Source organism: Sinocyclocheilus anshuiensis, unplaced genomic scaffold (assembly GCF_001515605.1).
Source record: "Sinocyclocheilus anshuiensis isolate Anshui unplaced genomic scaffold, SAMN03320099.WGS_v1.1 scaffold111, whole genome shotgun sequence".
In the NCBI taxonomy this organism is placed as follows: domain Eukaryota; kingdom Metazoa; phylum Chordata; class Actinopteri; order Cypriniformes; family Cyprinidae; genus Sinocyclocheilus; species Sinocyclocheilus anshuiensis.
Window position 1 is genome coordinate 115,623 of NW_015552549.1, and position 18,518 is coordinate 134,140.

General features: G+C 36.7%; 2 protein-coding genes across 2 annotated transcripts in view; both read right to left on the reverse strand.

The window, feature by feature from the left end:
* Positions 1 to 8,508, reverse strand: part of LOC107664309 (disks large homolog 3-like) — a gene marked incomplete at its 3' end in the record, with an annotated part of 110,631 nt that extends 102,123 nt beyond the window's left edge. The window contains exons 1-2 of the mRNA XM_016454837.1: positions 8,505 to 8,508; positions 7,606 to 7,737 (exon numbers count right to left, since the gene is read on the reverse strand). Coding sequence (XP_016310323.1) covers positions 7,606 to 7,737; positions 8,505 to 8,508 — 136 coding nt within the window. The remainder of the gene's footprint in view (positions 1 to 7,605; positions 7,738 to 8,504) is intronic.
* Positions 8,509 to 8,729: 221 nt separating this feature from the next.
* LOC107664355 (glycerophosphoinositol inositolphosphodiesterase GDPD2-like) lies at positions 8,730 to 18,512 on the reverse strand. The gene is made up of 14 exons (XM_016454899.1): positions 17,520 to 18,512; positions 16,689 to 16,792; positions 16,461 to 16,554; positions 16,317 to 16,376; positions 14,913 to 15,011; positions 14,539 to 14,632; positions 13,833 to 13,972; positions 12,886 to 12,968; positions 12,614 to 12,773; positions 12,181 to 12,402; positions 11,434 to 11,582; positions 10,758 to 10,905; positions 10,522 to 10,604; positions 8,730 to 9,414 (listed from the first exon to the last, which is right to left on the reverse strand). Exons 1-14 carry the CDS (start codon positions 17,592 to 17,594, stop codon positions 9,351 to 9,353), a joined length of 1,575 nt encoding a protein of 524 aa, XP_016310385.1. The 5' UTR covers positions 17,595 to 18,512; the 3' UTR covers positions 8,730 to 9,350.
* Positions 18,513 to 18,518: the final 6 nt, after the last annotated feature.

Consider the following 18,518-nt stretch of genomic DNA (forward strand, 5'->3'; position numbering starts at 1 on the left):
CGTGTGCTTCGGATGTGTGCACTCAGAAAACCGTATATCAGAAGTTTACACTAATATGGTATAAACGCATGATTTCAGTGCGATAGACATGATAATCAGCATTTTCATATGATATAATAAATGATCTGTGGAGTATTTTGAGCTAAAACTTCACAGACACATTCTGGGGAAACCTGAGACTTATATTACATATTGTAAAAAGGGGCATAATATGTCTCCTTTAAAGGCACAATATGTAATTTTTTGCCACTTGAGGGCACGTATTCAAAACAAACAAAGAAACAAAGGCGTAGTTAGATGACGCTGTGACTGGGTGTGGAATCATAGGAGTTGTTGTCTTCATCCCCACAGACGAAGCAATCCAATGGGACTCGGGCAGAAATCATGTTCATGGATGAGCTAATGTATTAAAGATTTATTAACGTAGTAGAATGAAGCAGGGTGAGGCTGAAAGCCGTCGAAGCGAAACGAGGCTGCTGGATGATAAAACTTCATAATAACTAAGCATAGCAAGAGCTTTAATAAATAAGTCATTAAAAGGTCAGTTAATTTTTGTATGTTGACCCAAAAGTATTTTAAAGGCACAATATGTAATTTTCGCCGCTAGAGGGCGCGTATTCAAAATAAACAAATAAACAAAAGTGTAGTTTTATGACGCAGTGACTGAGTGTGGAATCATGGGAGTTGTCGTCTTCATCCCCACAGCCGATGCAATCCGACGGGACTCGGGCAGAAATCATGTTCATGGATGAGCTAATGTATTAAAGATTTATTAACGTAGTAGAATGAAGAAGGGTGAGGCTGAAAGCTATCGAAGCAAAACGAGGCCGCTGAACGAGCGTGACACACGGCTCGAAAGCAGCGGAGCTTTTATTATGCCACAGTCGACCGCTTCAGCTCCTTCCGGAAAGGTATGTATCTTCTGGTATGTATCTTATCATACTAGATACATTTGAACGTTCTGTTATAATGCTATTCTGTGCGGTCGTCACCTGTCTAATAAAACGCATAGCATATTAAAGCGTCTTTGGTAAAGATGAGGGGTTATGACGTCATTGGCAGGCGACACAATGACACTATAGCAACGGTCAAAACAAAACCGGAAATCGAGGGTGTATGACGTCATTGGCAGGTGACACAATGACACTATAGACACGCTCCGTGTCACTAGTTAAAATTGCTTATTTCTCTGGATTTAAACATTCTTCGAAACATTTGGGATAAGTACACAAGTCAGCAAAATATATAAAACTGTTCTAATGGTTTTTGGATATTTTAATAAAAAAATCGTACATATTGTGCCTTTAAGATATTAAAAAATACATTTAGAAAACGGATAGTTCCGGTCCTCCACGTTCGAAGCTGTTGTAAAATACTCTACAAACATACACCTTTGTTTACATTTGTGTGTTGCTCGGCAACCACTTTGTTGCAACCACAACTGATTCTGAGGAACTACATTGTTTGGTGGAAGAATAATGTTTTTATTAATATCATTACACTTTATTTGCTCTGTTTTATTTTGTGAAACCTTACTACGTATATGGAATAACCATTTTAAAAAAGCAGTAAGCCCCGTGAAGCCGTAGTTTACAGTGAATTTATAACAGCTAAGGGGCGTTGTTAGAAAAAAAGAAAATATAAAAAAGAAATATATAAATAGATACAGCGCTGCCAACCAGAGTTGCGAAGTCACCATATTATATGTGACTTTAGGCTTCTTTTTTTGTAAAGTTACGTCAAGGGTTGCGGTTTTTTGGGCTTATTTTAAAAAATTTGAGGGATTTAAGAAAAATTACGTTCAAAAAGAAGGCGCATGACACTGTAATCCAAGCAATGATAGTAGTAGATGTACAGGGGATGACTTTTTTTCCTTTATAAGGTAGCCTAATTTTTAATTTTTACAATGTTTTTGTAATGTATTAATTATCACGGGCTGTAATATAAAAAAAAAAACAAGTAGGCCTATACTAATACTAAGAGTATATTTGGTTCGAATAGCCAATATTTTAGTAGGCTATAAATATGTGGCTATGTTACAGCTCCCCTTTGAAGCTGTGTTTTTCTCCTTTTCCATCTCTCCAATCCTATTCTGCTCACAGGTGATTGGACATGAGTTTTGTTCCATGCTTTGTTGCAGTTTGCTGATTTTTGTAAAATAACTTATGTTTTTGCTTTTCGGATAAAAGGGTAGTTTCCGTTTAATATGTCGCAGGCTCATTTATTGGTAATAATTGATAAATAATATTGATGATAATAAATTATCAATATTTAATTTATAATTATCGATGTAAATTAAATATTGGGCTTGTTTTGGGCTTGCTTTTGAAGCTGCGGTTGCTTATTTGACAACAGTGCTGCCAACTCTCATGCATTCAGCATGAGACAGTCAGCATTCACTCAATGCTAAACGACACACGTAGACACGATGTAAATAAGATATTATATGTGCAGTTTAGAGAGCTTCATTGATTATAACGGAACATTGTGAGACTGCGATAAATTGAAGTGACTGACAGCTTCTTAGTGATTATATGGAAGTGCTATTAGCTCGCTTTCTAGGCTATAATCAGTTCAGAATATCAGTATGCCTGTAATTCTTTGAACAACAGCATTCTTTCTTGTGTTTATTTCTATGTATTTTAATACGTACAAATTTTAATAACTTCTGACCATTACATCAAAGTCAGACTGATGTTTCTGGTCCCCTAACGGGACTGCTACTGCCCTGGTCGTGTCCCCAAACCACCTCTTCTCCCTTCAAACGAGAATGATTTTTTTCTTCACCCCACCCTTTCTTCCTCTCTATATGTCTTACCTCATTACCTCTCAGGTCACTAACTGCTGTGGCCTGTGGTCACCAACAGAGGGACGACCAGCTGATGAGAATAGAGGGAGACAATACTGCTGATGTCACCCACACTCCCACACTGGCCCACAGCCTGCACTAATAACATAATGAGATCCTTGTTACCTTGCTGTGCCTTTGAAGCATAACGTGCTCTTGGCCCCCTTTGCACTAGAAGAAATGAGGGAGTTTTTTTAAGACGGAAGAAGAAAGAGTTTGAGAGAAAAGCAAGTCTTTTTTTGGAGAGATAAGCAGTGAACATGCGGATGGTGTACGTGTATGTGTGGGGGCTGTTAGGGGCAGTAATGGAGTCCCACTGGGGTGCAGCGGGAAAGACAGTAGAAGAATGGGGCTATGTGACTCATCGTGGCTGTGTCTGTGTGAGTGGGAGGAGAACAGTGTGTGGGAAGAGGTTTCATCGCCTGGCTGGTCAGAGCCAGATGAGAAAGAGAGAGAGCAGAGAAAAGAAAGAGAGCGACGGGGAAAGTAAACTAAAGCGTAGAGTCTTCCACTAAATGATGCATGATTATAAAACATGCAGCTGTAGGATGAATGGAAATGTAGAAGTGTGTCAGACAGAAACACCTCCTCATTTAGTAAAGCTGTCCTGAATGTCTTTGAAGAGGTGTGAGTATGAATTATGTCTTCATCGAGGAGACCTTTCCCCTCAAATTCATTATTGAGGGAATGATTATTCATATCTAGGGCAACTTACTGTCATGGATGTAACAGATTGCGTGTGCACTAAAATGTTTTTTTTTTTGTTTTTTTTTTACAGCTGAATGCTAAAAATCGGTTCTGCAAAACACGCTATAACATACTTTGATATACGGGCACATTTATTATGTCAGACAAAGTCCTGGTGAAATTATACTTTTTTTTTTCCCCTCCAAAAAAACGTTTCAACAGAATGTTCCCAGAGCCAAGTAAATCCTAAAAGACCACATAGATTCCTGGCCACTGAACAAAAAACACAAAGTCTTTTTGCTTAACTACACAGTCCTCTCCACAGAATCCTTTTTACACAATTGCTCTCCTCTTCACTGGGTTCACCTCATTTCAATGTCAATATTAAGTTCACATATATTTGATTTGCTGAAAACGGCATTTTAACACTCGGCTGGTATACGTTAAAAACCATCCTGAAGCATTTTCCCACATATAATGATTCTAAACTATATTTTATAGTTTAAAACAGTACAGTTCATTCATATTATATGGTAAATTATACTTCATTTACAAAACATTTAACAGTACAAACTACACATATTATCATGTGAAATTCAATATAATTTGCTTTTCCTCTCTTGGTACTTTGAAAAACTATGTGACCCAGCTATAACATTTTTAAATGTTTTAAATATTTATTGTGACATTTTGTTTAAAATCAAACAGATCCTCAACAGACTTATACTACCATTCAAACGTTTAGGGTCAGTAACATTTTTAAAAATAATATTTATATATAATTTTATTCGGCAAGGAGGAATTAAACTGATCAAAAGTGACAGTACAGACATTTATAATGTTGCAAAAATAAATACTGTTCTTTTGAAATATTAAGCAGCACAACTGTTTTTATTATATATATATATATATATATATATATATATTGTAACGGGGTGAAGAATCACACGACAAGAAATCTCAATCAATACCCCGGAGGGGGGATTTATTGGGGTGATGGGTGATAGTGAGAAAGGTCCAGGTAGGTGCTCCGGTGCCGTGAGTGCTCTCTTCCGTCTTCCCAGTGCAGAGGGTCAGTGCAGTGCTCCTGTGGGGCTGGTCGGTCACACGCTGCTTTCTGTGGGAAAAATGAGAGGGCGAGTTAGTGCTCAGTCTCATGGAGGAATCTCCTAGATGGCAGGGCTTGCGTGGCTTATGTAGCCGCCGCCTGATGAGGTGATGGAGCCCCCTCCAGCAGCCAGTGCTGCGCGAGTCGTGTGAGTTCGGCGGCCTGGGCACGGGTCGGCAGACGGGGCTTATACTCCCACTCGTGGAAGTGCTGGGCGGCACAGATTGGGGATAACCCCAGGCGGGCTAGGATTTCCTTCTTGACCTCCTTATATTGATCGGCGGAGGCGGCGGGAAGCGCGAAGTATGCACGCTGCACTTCACCCGTCAGCAGGGGAGCCAGCACCCGTGCCCAGTCATCCATATGCCATCCTTCCATGGTGGCCGTCGCTTCGAACATTTGTAAGAAGGCTTCTACGTCATCATGAGGGGTCAGCTTGGGTAGCAGCTTCGCAGCTTGTACTCGGGGGTCCGGCAGCAGAACGCGTTGAGCGGCGGCGGCACTCTCCAGGGTAACGGGGTGAAGAATCACACGACAAGGAAATCGTAATAAATGGATTTATTGGTGAGGTGGGTGTTAGGGAGAAAGGTCCAGGTAGGTGCTCCGGTGCCGTGAGTGCTCTCTTCCGTCTTCCCAGTGCAGAGGGTCCGTGCAGTGCTCCTGTGGGGCTGGTTTCGGGACGCTCGACACAATATATATATATATATATATATATATTTAATTGAAATAATATTTCACAATGTTACAGCTTTTGCTGTATTTTTTATTAAATAAATGCATCCTTGGTGAGAATTAGTAAGCATTTAATGTAAGGTGAAAGTAAAGTAGACTGACTAGATAGTACCTGAAAACTGTCTAGGAGGAACTAAAACACAATGACACAAAGAGAAACTCAGTGTTTAGCGTGGAAAGTACTAAGGAATTATGACTGTCTTTTTTCCCCAGCAATGAAATAGCCCTGCCTTGATATTGGGTCATATTTGGGCACAAAACCTGTGTGATCCCTAGTCTTTTTGTGTGTTTGGAAACAAAGGGATGAGTGTGCAGTTAGGAAAACCTTTGTTTGAAATTGTGCAATCATGCAGACAACCAAACAAGCCCACGGTCGAATCTTCCTCCCTCCCACAGTGCATCACAGAACTGAATTGTTACAAGCCTCATTGTGTCCCCAATATATTCGATGATCACTTTTTCTTTGATGCCACATTAAACAAAGGGCTTTCAACTCAGAGTCTAAGAACACTTCAATTATGTGAATGAGATTAACGACTGAGGATCAAACATCATGTATAAGCGCATGATATTTTGTCACTTAAAACCCCAATATTAAAAGCTATATTAAACTATAATAATACAAATTGAAATATAATATTATATAATACTATTTAAAGCTGCAGTCCGTAAGTTTTGTCTCTTTGTCGCCATCTTTGTTTGAAAACCTGGAATGGCAGCTGTGTGCGGAATTATCTAGCTTGCGTGGGTTGTGAGTCGGCACTAAAGTAAGGCGATAGTTTTAAACACTGGCTGGTTATGTTCTTGCTCAAATATTGATTTTGGATCGTTTTTAACCAGCAAAAGTTACGTACTGCAGCTTTAAATATAAAAATAATATAAATATTAAACATTTTCCATCTGACAATATATCCTCAATCTGCCTCATTTTTACTAGAATTCATACTGTATTCCATTTTTTAACTCTGGCCAACACCCAAGAGGCTGGAGAGATGATTGAAACCACATGTTGCTCTCAGCTCAACCTCACATGACCCCCCTCTCCTCTGTACCTGAGAGAGAGAATGGGCCGTCCTGCACAAAGCGATACTCTCGGCTTAATCTGGCCTGAGGTCAGATGGGAGTACTTCACTGCGGCCAAGAACTGTTTGTTTATCAATCTACCTACATGTTATCCCACATTCCCGCTAATGATCCAGCCTCTTTCTGGAATGTGTGGAATCCTTATCCGCTTACTGTGCTATGCCAGTTTCGAGCTGAGACTCTCGTGACTGATTCAAAGTGTGATAAAAGAGAGCATTTGCAACATCTGTTTGGCCTGCTGTAGTCAAACAGCTTTATTAGAGGCACAAAAAAGTATATATATACCTAAATGCCAATTGCAGCCCTTTAGCCCTAAATCACAAAGCTTACCACTATGAAAAAATAAATAGGAATATTTAAGTGACAGACACTTACTGTAACACCAGAGGCATCATAATAAAAGGTAAATGCCTTTGATCTAAAATTTCTTATTTTTGTTAGATGCATCTGGCATGACAGTGATATCTATTGTTACTTATATGTTTTCTTATTCTGGCTGTTGTGAGACATCATTAAAATGTGACAGAACACATCCACAGTACTGATAAATCAGCTGGGGTTGTGAAAGTCTGACTCATTGTTTAACTTGAGAACAGTGGCACAAACTTTGGTAAACATTTTCTAAGTCTCAAATCCATGCAAAAGATCAAGCCATTAGAGACAGCAGTGAGGACCCATTTAGTAAGATTTTTGTTTTTATTCTGAAAGAAAGAACCTATTCATGTGCCTTAATCCAATAAATCAAAACTTGGATAATGTAAATGAGTGTAATAGATGAGCAAGTTCCAATGGGTCAGTTTTCTCTTGTACAAAATAAGTAACTCATAAAACTCACAGAAAGTTGCAAGTTAATTTGTAAGGTAGTGTCAGTAATGTTAGTTTATTAGGTGAAACTATTATATCCTAAAGCCATTGTTAATGTAAAGCAGGGCATTTAGGCAGCTGGTCCATGTACAAAAAAACAAAATGTACCATTTAGAAAAATATCAGCAGTGGTTAGTAAAGCTGAACAAACTGTAACACTGCTTCATGGAACATTTTGCTTAGTATAGAACGTACTGAAATCAAGTGGTACGGCCCTAAATAATGACAGTTAATCATTATTTGTTTTGAGAGCCATTAGAGTTTACACCGAAACAAACCTCACCCAGCAGAGCCTGAAAAAGATGACTGCCAAAGATGGAAGAGACCTTTTCCACGCTGGTCTTCAGGGCCTGTTCTTCTGGGCTGGTCAGACTTGACTGGTACTGTTTCAGTAGCCCAACTGCTCTTTTAGTATCTGAAATAAAAGAGAAGACCATCATTTCTATTTCAGTACAACTCCTACTCATTTTAATGCCTTCCCTCCATTATATTCTCCTTTTGACAGTCTGAAGGCATTTTTTAGATGTATGGCTAATTCTGAAAAGGCTTTGCACCATGCTAGACACTTGAAATCTGACATTACTTGCCTATAATTACAAGAACCCTTCGAAAGGGTGTGCAGCCAGATGTTCAACTCAACCAGGGCTGTCTAACAACAGTTTTTAAGCAAGCAGATAAAAAAAATGAATGATTTAGTCTTGTGTGGTAGCCTATGTGTTGTTTTGTGGGTTACTCTTGTGGAATAAAAGGGACCATACAGTGGCCTAAAAAATATTTAGACACTTAGGTCACATTTAAAATGCATTAGACAACAAATGATGCTACAGTTTTGTATTGTAGCATCACAGTTAACCGGTCATGTCTGTGCCCTTCAAGTTCACAGGTGTTCTAGAAGAGTAACTACAGGTTTAGTTCATCATATTAACTATGAATTTGCAAATGTATCTGTTGTATCCAATAAGCAATACAACAGCAGTAACAATGTGTGCAAGGTTTATTTAGACATTTGTTGTTAAAAGTTTTGGTTACACTTTATTTCGATAGTCCACTTTAGACATTCTACTAACTATAAGTAACTTTGTAACTACTGTTCCCGTCATCTGCCTTTGGCTCCAGCATTGGGAAGTTTTGAAGGGAAGCAAGTTAAACTGGAGGGCGGTCTGCAGTAACAGGGTCTCTTACTCATCCTTTCATCCACATGTAAATTGTGGATAAATTATAACAGAGCTTATTAACGAGCTTGTCTTCATGGGGGAATACATACATATTTATTGTAGAACGGCGAACGCTAATCATATGTGATGTATTAACTTGTGGCTAGAGTGCATTTACCAAATATCAATTAAAAAAATCTATAAAAATAACAATAAAAAAATATTTACATATCTATATAAACATTTTGGTCCAACTTTATATTAGGTGTCTTTTGAATACATGACTTCGTGTTGTATTGCAAAACACTTTTTCTGCTATTGACACTGGATACAGTTAAGGTTCAGGACGGGTTTGGTGGTATAGTTAGGTTTACGGGTGGGTTAAGCAGTAAGGTCAATAGTGTAATCATACAGTAGATGTAACTACAGAAACACAATATTTGCATTGTATCAAATGATTAAATTAAATGAAGTACATAGTAGACACTTAAAAAAGTGGGTCCAACATTTTAAAGTCTTTCTTACAAAAATGTCTTGCAAAGTGTCACATAAGTAAACAACCCCTGTAAAAAGTATTGTCATTTAAATGAAAAGTTGGCTCAAACAAATGGCTGAAATGACATAGCTTTGTCAAGGGTGGTAGCACTGCATGTAAAGGGGTGGCACACAACATGCTGCCCTAATGAGGAAATTTCATCAAATATATAAATTCTCATATCAAACAATGTCTTGTATATGCATTCTACAGCAAAAGCACAAATGTGAATTTACTGCATGACACATTTTATATGACGTGATTTTCTTATGATGCCCACATACAGTCCTTCAAAAAGTGAAACAAGGATATGTCCTCTCATGATAAAGATGGCATTATTCAGCGAGGAAGCAGGGGGACACTTCTCTCGCTTGTATTTTGATGAAAAACATGGTTCCTCCTCCTGTTCACAAACAAAGAGAAAAATGTCCATTATAATCTCACTCCATCAACGTTATTTGAGTGACTCTTTAACTAGTGGCACTTTTGACTACTTTTACTAAATGAATTCAGAATACATGTCATCTATCTTAAAACTATAGGTCCTGAAATAAATAATTAGTCATAGCCATGATCAACAATTCGAGTTGGATTGGATTTTTTTGGATTTTGTGTGGCCGTATGAATTTTGACATTATGTGAAATGAACGTTTTCAGTTCTTGGGAATTAATGTTGGATAAATCTAGCGTAGCGTTAGTTCTGGCAGGTCACGTTAGTCAAGCTCGCATCAGCTGACTCTCAGCTGATCCCCATCAACCTATGGGAATACGACACCTATTTAAGCATTCATATATAAGGTCCCTCAGTATTATCAGCAGTTTTCGCATTGCTCAATAGCTAATTACCCTCCTCCATCCCCAACTCCTCCTCTGTCAGTCAGGATTCAGCCTTCTGATTCTCCTTTGAATCAGACTAATTCTAAAATGTGTACATAACATTTGGGCGGAGGGGGGGGGCGGGCGGCGTTATCGCTGCTCTCCCTGCTCTCATCCATGCTAGGCTGGCATGGATGCGCAGGGAGTTCTTGCCCAGAACAGAACCATACCGCCAATCCAAACTGTATGCTAATTGTCAATCATCTTTGACGATAGTGGTCCTGACAGAACCTTTAGAATTGGTAACACCAGCTTGCTTGCAATAAATTTTACTTAGCCTACCATTTATAATACACAATAAATTTAGATTTATATTAAAAATAAATTGTCCCCACACGCATGCAAGATAATCAACATTAAATTTATAAAATATACAAAATATTATAATATTGTATACAAAATATACAACAATGTATAAAATAATAAATTGTTTCTGGTTTAACAATTTTAACACATTTTATAAATGTATTATAAATGGGAAAGTTAAAAAGAGAAATTCTGTTAAACACTGTTAATATTACAAAAATTATTACAAAATACAATTAAAAGTTTTAGATTATTAAAAATTTCCATAAGAAATTTATTTAATCAATTTAACAGCATTATACAGTATGTGCTGAGATTCATTGCTTACCTTTGCCAAAGAAACAGGCCAAACATCAACAGCAATGATATCACGTCAGCCGAGATCCATATTCCCATGTACATATTAGGCTCCTTTCATTGTTATGTGCAAAGAGAGATACACAAACACACAAAGGATTCCAGAGGAGTTACATATTCAGACAAGCCCACGTGAATTAGAAATGGAGAACATCTCATTTATGGCAGAATAGACATGGATAGGTGAAAAGATGGGCTGAGCTTTACCAGATGCCAGTCAGGCTTAGACATGCTTTTGAGGATGTGACAAGCATTGGTGGTCACTGAACTGGCCCCGGAGCACCACAGTAATGAGAAGAGCCAGCGCTCATTCACAACCCACAGATTCACGGACACATTATTTTTCCGCAACTCACTGTCGTGAAATAAAAAAAAAAGGTTCAAATAAAAAACAAACTCAAATCTTCCTTCTGTTTACTTGTTTTTGGCTCAGAGTCAGCGACCTTTAGACAGGTCGCAACAAGCCAGTTTTCTCTGCATAAAATACAGGAGTGGCAGGACCGTTTTAACATGCAGTCTTATTCATCAGTCAAGATTTTCTTGTTTAATTGTATTCTTTCTTCATTTTTGCTGTCAGGTAAAATTATAAAATGACAGGTGCACCCAACCGGACACAATAGTGTCTGGAAAAGGTTTCATTAATCATCATGTGTTGAATTTTGGTCACTCAGCATTCCTGCTACTATAATCATTAGAAGATACATTAGTTTAAGTTTAAACTACAGATCGGCACATCATTTTTCATAGCATTTCTGTCATCTTTGTAAGAAAATAGAACCCTGTGAGAACGTTCCCCAAGGCTGTTAGATCATACCAACATTAATGACAGCAGCATTGTGTCTCTGCATGTCAGATAAAAATACACCAATCCTCCTACACTTACCTTATTTCATGTGTGCTTAGAAAACTATATTTCATGTTCAGGAAGCTTCCACCATCCGCATACATTTCTTGTACATTATTATACACCTGCTTTAAGCCTGGTGTAACTTTTCTTACATCGTGTCTATATTCTGGAGGAAGCCACCATATCTGAAAGTGATACACAATATTAAAATTACATTTAATGATGCAAAAAAGATTTTTATAAAGACATCTAACATTAAGAAAAGCCATGCTTTTTTCTAGGGCATATAACATTGTAACATTAAACTCAAAAACACTTGAACAAAAATTTTATAATGTAACAAAAAAGGTAAATAGAAATATTACAAAAAACAATAATAATAATAAAAGTGAAAAAGTACATAAAACTTATGCTAAACTTGAAAAAAATGAAAACTGAAAATATAAAAATAAAAGCTAATTCAAAATATTAATACTACAATAGTATATACTGTAAATAATACTAAAATAACACTGCTAAAAACTAAATGTTTTAGGATTCTGACATTTAAAACAAAGGGGGACAAAAATGAAAAAGGGGCATACTAAGAAACTTCTGAAAATGTAATTCTATTAAATTTAAAGACTTTTGGTAAAATAACACTGCTAAAAACAAAATGTTTTAGGATTCTGACATTTAAAACAAAGGGGGACAAAAATGAAAAAGGGGCATACTAAGAAACTTCTGAAAATGTAATTCTATTAAATTTAAAGACTTTTGGATCCCACCATATAACAATATTACCTTGTCCGGTGAGATGCCTGATTTTTCTATCGTTTCAGCGGTGTAGTAGGAGTCGCTGTTGTGGAATCCTGTCGAGTTTTTCTCATTTTTTAGGTCAAATATGAGAGAGACATTATGCTTTTTGGCCATGACTAAGAGCTCCGAAAGAGACGGTACAGTCTGGTTGTTAGCCTCCCTCTTCTCTTCCTTTGAGAGCGATGAAACTGACTGAAATGGATCTGTCTGTATTTGAAAATCAAAAGATCTCATTTTAAACAAATTTGTCATTTTGACATCACAGTACTGAAGGACTAAGAACATCAAAATGCATCAAATTTGTTGGACTATATATATAAGCTATAGAGAATGGAAAACTTAAATTTAATAAACTATAAATAAATAAATACATAAAATAATTACAAACAAAATTCCAAAAATAATTCTTAGTCCTTACCCTTACAAACCATTCGCCTGCATTTAAAGTCTGTAACTCTTGCAAAGTGAAGTTAGCGTGCATGTCGGCATCTCGACCTAGAAATTTCTCCTTCACATCCGTTGTTCGTAGCAGAAAACTTGGACCATTGTCATGCATAAGAAAAGGCTTCATGTCCTTACTGAAAAAAATGATAGACAAGAGGATTATAATGTATGTGTGTGTGTGTGTGTGTGTGTGTCTCACACACAAATAGAAGCAATTGTCTAGTGTTTCGGCATAATCTCTGTTACCTGAGTTGCACATCTGTTTCAAATGCCACAACGCCACACTCCATACTCTTCCTGAATGACAACATGGTGTTTTCTGGTGCCAGCTAAATACATAATTAACATATTTTATAAAACAATTATATACATGTAGTACATAGTATATACACAAAATAAGATAAAAGTTGTGATTTTCTGTGCTATCACAGCATATGATTTCATTATTTTACTTATTAACAATATGTGTTCTTAATTATAAGTTCTGGGCTTGTTACCACAGGGGAAAAAAACTATATAATAAAAAAAAAAATCACTTTTTTGCCAGAGACCATTATTTTACTACATAAATATGTTCAGGGTTCCATATCTTATTTAAAGTCCAGTCAAGTCAGGTCACCTTTATTTGTATAGCGCTTTATACCATACTGGTTGAGAACAAAACAAAATTCAAAAGCTGTAACATCTGTGCTGTTCACACGCCTCTGCTGGGAGATCAAACATACAGAGCTGCAGATGTCAAAACACCTCCTTCACCCTCCCTGCCATTGGAATTTAACAGGTTGTATATGAATTGTAGACAGTCAGTTATTCAAATGGTATTTCTGGATGTTTTGTAAGGACTGTAAATGTTTTCACTGTGATTATTGTATCTATAAAATGCTAATGTTTGAAAAATCTGAGCAGACTGACATGCTAATGAATTACTTTCCCCCAAGTTGATAGCTTACAACCTGGGAACGATGCCATAATCATCATAATCCTAAACGGATTCAGAAGCTACATCAGATGATTCATCTTGTGGCATGTCAAATTTATTCTAATAAAATAACGTTAAAATCCTCATGCAATTCAGCAATAACGGGAACAAACAGCAAAATCAAGCTTTTGATGGGCACGCGTCAGTGTAAACAGTTTTTAACAAAGGGAAGGAATGTCAAAAGGAAAGTTACAACTAAGGCGTTAACACTTACCATTGGAGCACCGCGATGTCCGACGAGGGCAGGTTTTGGGGGAAGATTATTGGCAATGCATGGAGAGCAGATTGCAAGAGGACACAGGAACACAGCAGCAGACACTACCAGGAAGGTCAGCATTATAAAAACCTTACTAGCTACACAGACAAAGACATAAAAATATTCAGACACTCAGTACAAACACTGACATAATTGTAGAAATAAAGCATTATTAAAGGCATCACTGGTGCTAACTTTCACATTTACATAGACTGGTAATATTCATTTTAAGTTGTAAAGTACATTCTCAGTCAAAAACATTAATTGTGATCTGATCAGTTCCTGATGAACAAAATCAAGTCCCAACCTGCAATTTTTCTCATTTGAAAATCTGTTTCACTCATATATATACACGTCACAATAGGGAAGATCTGCGATTCATGCAGACTTTAACTATTAATATTAGAAGAGTACTTCATATATTATAAAGTAATATTATCATATATAATATAACTGTAAAAAGCTGAATGTTTTTGTACATTGTAATTTTTAGCGTAAGCTTTAAGATAATATACAGGTCCAATTCTAAAATTATTTAATTTAAATCTATTTTTAATGTCTATGTTTTTATCTGTTTGGTGAATAGCAATGTAATAAGCAAGATAATGTGCAGTCAGAAAATGTTCAACTTTAAGGTACTATAAGCTGTTTTGGAGGCACTGACCAGCTGTTTGAGCTGTATGATAACTCTGGAACACCAGCCAACTGATCAAGGTCAAAGCCACCACAGCACCCAGCTGCAGGAAAGGAGCAGTGGCCTATGGGAAACAAAAGAGCGGATTTTAATACACTGTACAGTACAACAATAATGGTGTAACTGGAGATATGGACACCTGAGTGACATTTTTGTGATAAACACAGTATAATATAACATTAAGCTGAGGGATATGCTTGCTATTGGTGTAAAATATCACACTGCCATTTAGACTAGATAAGCTAACAGGAAATACAATGAGAACCAGCTGCAAAGACATAAAAGACAGACAATGTGCCAATACTGAAATGATAAATGGTTGAAGGCTGGTTTCGGCTTTTTACCTGAAATGACATATAGACAGCTTGCCACTCCTCTATCCATTCTTTACAAAATCCAGCTGTGCCTAAAGTAACAGTGAGCAGACCCAAAAACAGAAACACCTGAACAGAGAACAGAGAATTATTAACATACCGAGATCATTCATTAACAAGCTGTGAACTTTCTTCCTTTATGCACCATGACTAAAAATGATATAAATTGTTACCAAAGTTTTAAAGTTACCCAATATGAGACTGTTTCCTCAACTATGAGCACTGAGGTCTTTTTAAAGCTAATTTTATAGTCAGCTTTTTATGTATCCTAATGCATACATTTACATAACATTAAGCTTAACAAGTAACTTTTCAAATAAATTTATTATGGACAAAATTATTTTCACTGTGGTGAAAATGAGTTGTGGAACAGCCATACTTGTGTTAAAAAAATTAAAAATTTTATATGAAAATATTAAAACTTGATTCACTCTTTTTGGGTTTTCATAGTTTTAAAATTATTGCTTTAATTATATTTTCATAATTGACTTTAAGATAGACAGCCTGTGTCTGGGACAGGGGCGTTTCCTCCAAGGAGGCAAGGGAGGCATGCCTCCTCAAAATATTGGATGAGAACAAAATTCATAGTACAAAAATGAAACAATGACAATATTACAAAATATAACATTAAAAAGTGTATAAATCACTCGTTTTTCCAAAGAAACATTGTCCAACAGCAGGTCTCTCTCGCCTCCCCTGAGCCCATTGAGTTTTAACAGACCTACTAAAGCGTGCGTTGAGTTTTGGGAAAGTCATGTGAGAGGAGGCAATGCCTCCATCGCGATATGATTGGATATGACTGGTTATGATCGGCTGTGATTGTAAACAACTCACACACTTCGATATAACCACTTTGTTACGTCAAAATATGACTTAAATGGCCTGAAAACATGATCTGTGTGAGTTTTTAGTGAGAAATCAGGTTGGTGACATTTACAGTAAATCTCCGTGACTGTGACCAATATTTACTGAGCTTTGATGACTGATGATCCGAAAAATTCAAAAAACAGTTCGACTGTTTAATAGTTAACAAATTAACTATTAAAAAGAATAGCTGAACATGAGTTCACAAATAAAATGTATTGCTTAAATTGTTACTGCCTTGAGTTATTATTTTGGAATAAATGTAAAATGCTTAAAAACATAGTAGATTCATACTTGGCATTAATAAATAGAATATTGATTACAATGTTAATGTAAAAATATAAAATATAAATATAAAAATTTGTATATACCATACCACTGCTATACATAAAATAATCTATACATAGAAGGCATTTAAGTAGTAGCAAAAATACATTTGAAAAATTATTTAAAAATAAATTAATTTTAAAAAGTCTCAATGCAATTTCAAGTTGAAAGGGTAAAGAGTACCTTATGCAGCCAGTGTAAATCCAAGGGCTCTCTGACTGCTAAGTGTAGCAATCCAAATACCTGAAATAAAAGAATGAACTCATTGGTACAACCATTACATGCTACCAGCCATACAACCAGCTGGATCACATTCTCTCTTCTTACCAGTAGAAGGAGGCAGTATGTGGCCAGCACGGCAGAAACGACCATCACTATCATGTACCAGTTCACCCATTTTTTTAATGTTTTGAAGGCATGCCTGCATGAAGAAAATGAAGCAATATGGCAGAACGACACAACCAGGTATTACATGTAAATTTGGAAAAACTGGGCCAATGGATTTACAATGTGGTCATATAATTATCATGCGTTTAATTGTGTTTATGTGCTCACCCGTTTACATCATTGTGGTCGTTGAAGGCAATTAAACAAACGTACATCCAAATCAGGGCAAGTATGGACACAAAAGACAGAAAGGAGAGCCAGCAGCAAGCCCTCTATATATAAACAAAGCAAGAATGCACACTTCAAACATCTTTCTTCTTTTTCAGTCAGGTCTTCTCTTTGTCATATTTACTGACACTAACAAATGCATCAGCACTAAAAAGAAGAAAAAGTGTATTCATAACTTTCCCTCACTGCTCCACCTTTGTGCGTGTGAGGATTTAAAGTCATAGGTTAACCACAAATGGGTTAATTGTGTGTGTGTGTGTGGGGGGGGATTGGCACACAGCCATGGCCTTCTCATGTTGAGTTTCGCCTACTGATCCGAATATTCAAAAGTGAGGCCAATCTCCAATCTGAGTGGTTACTATAATTATTACGATTATTACGAGTCCATCCCACACAGGGTTTACGAAATCTCTGAATGCAGCGGTAATGGTTTCTGACACAAATCAAAAGAATTCAGAGCCTTGCTTTTGTATTCAGGCTACTAATTAACATACTTTTCTGCCTGTCATGATCATCAGTCTTCACAGCTTTGTACTCACTTAAAAGGAAAGAGCATTTACATGATAATTGTTCATTAAGGAGGCATTCAATTACAACAATTTTCTTTGATTCTTTTCTACATTTATTAGACATGGTAAACTAGTCTGCCTCTCTCAACTGATTGTGTCTGCAGATTCTAAGAGATAACGGGTACATCATTGATGTGCAACTTCATTTTCCAATGTGGAAAAATGTGATTAAAAATGCAAAGTGTAAAGAATAAAATCCCACGTTTGGTCTTCTATTTTGACTGTTCCAATGACAGCTGTAGATTCCTCTGAGGCAGGATCGGGAGATCGAGAGCATCGTGTTTTTTCCGCGTCAAATGATTCCAGCTGAATGTATGCAGATGAATGGGGGTCTCGTCCGGTACGTAGTGAGGTTAACTAATTTATACTGCAGGTGTTTGATATGGAATGACTCACTTCTTCACACCTGAAACTAGTAGGAGGGAAGAGAATACAAGATGGTGGTTATGCAAGGAAACCTGTTCGTTTTGCTCAAAGCAGAACTGAGCTCACAATGCCTGGTTTAGTTAGTTAAAAGTCCTTGAATTAGGGTGAGAGAGAGAAAAATATAGGCGATGTGACTCCAGTCACATGACACAACAGGTATGGAAAGGTTACATTTAATTATGGAGTGTCTATGCTTTCAAAAGCCCTGAAGCAGAAAACTACAAGACAACCTGTGGGAAGGATCTCATATCAATCACTCATTTCTAATAAAAGGACAGAATGTTCTTTCCCAACTCAAGTTAACTGCTACTGTTGTGTAAATGATAAATATGTATTAAAATATAACCTGTTTTACTACATCCGATAATCAAATGTTGCCTTATGGAACAGTAATTTGAGTGTCTTACTGTAAATTGTATGAACAACTGACATGAGATATTAAAGCTTATTCTGAGCAAGTAAAAAGGCCTTTCCCCTGTTTTGACAGGTTGTGCATAACATGAAATATAATCCGCAATGTTATGAAGACTTTGTTCCTGTGGAGGTTAATTATTTTTTTTATTTTTTTTTTAAGTTTTCCAGGTTCAATGCTGGACACAGGAATAAATAACATTTTAAAATATATTAAATTAGAAATTAGTTACATTTGTGTGGATAATTCTGCAGTGGCAACCCCTAACGAGAGCAGCCGAAGGAGAAAAAGGTCTTTTGGATCAAATAAATGCAGCTTTGCTAAGCATAAGAGACACAATATGTCCATTAGTGCTTCTCAAAT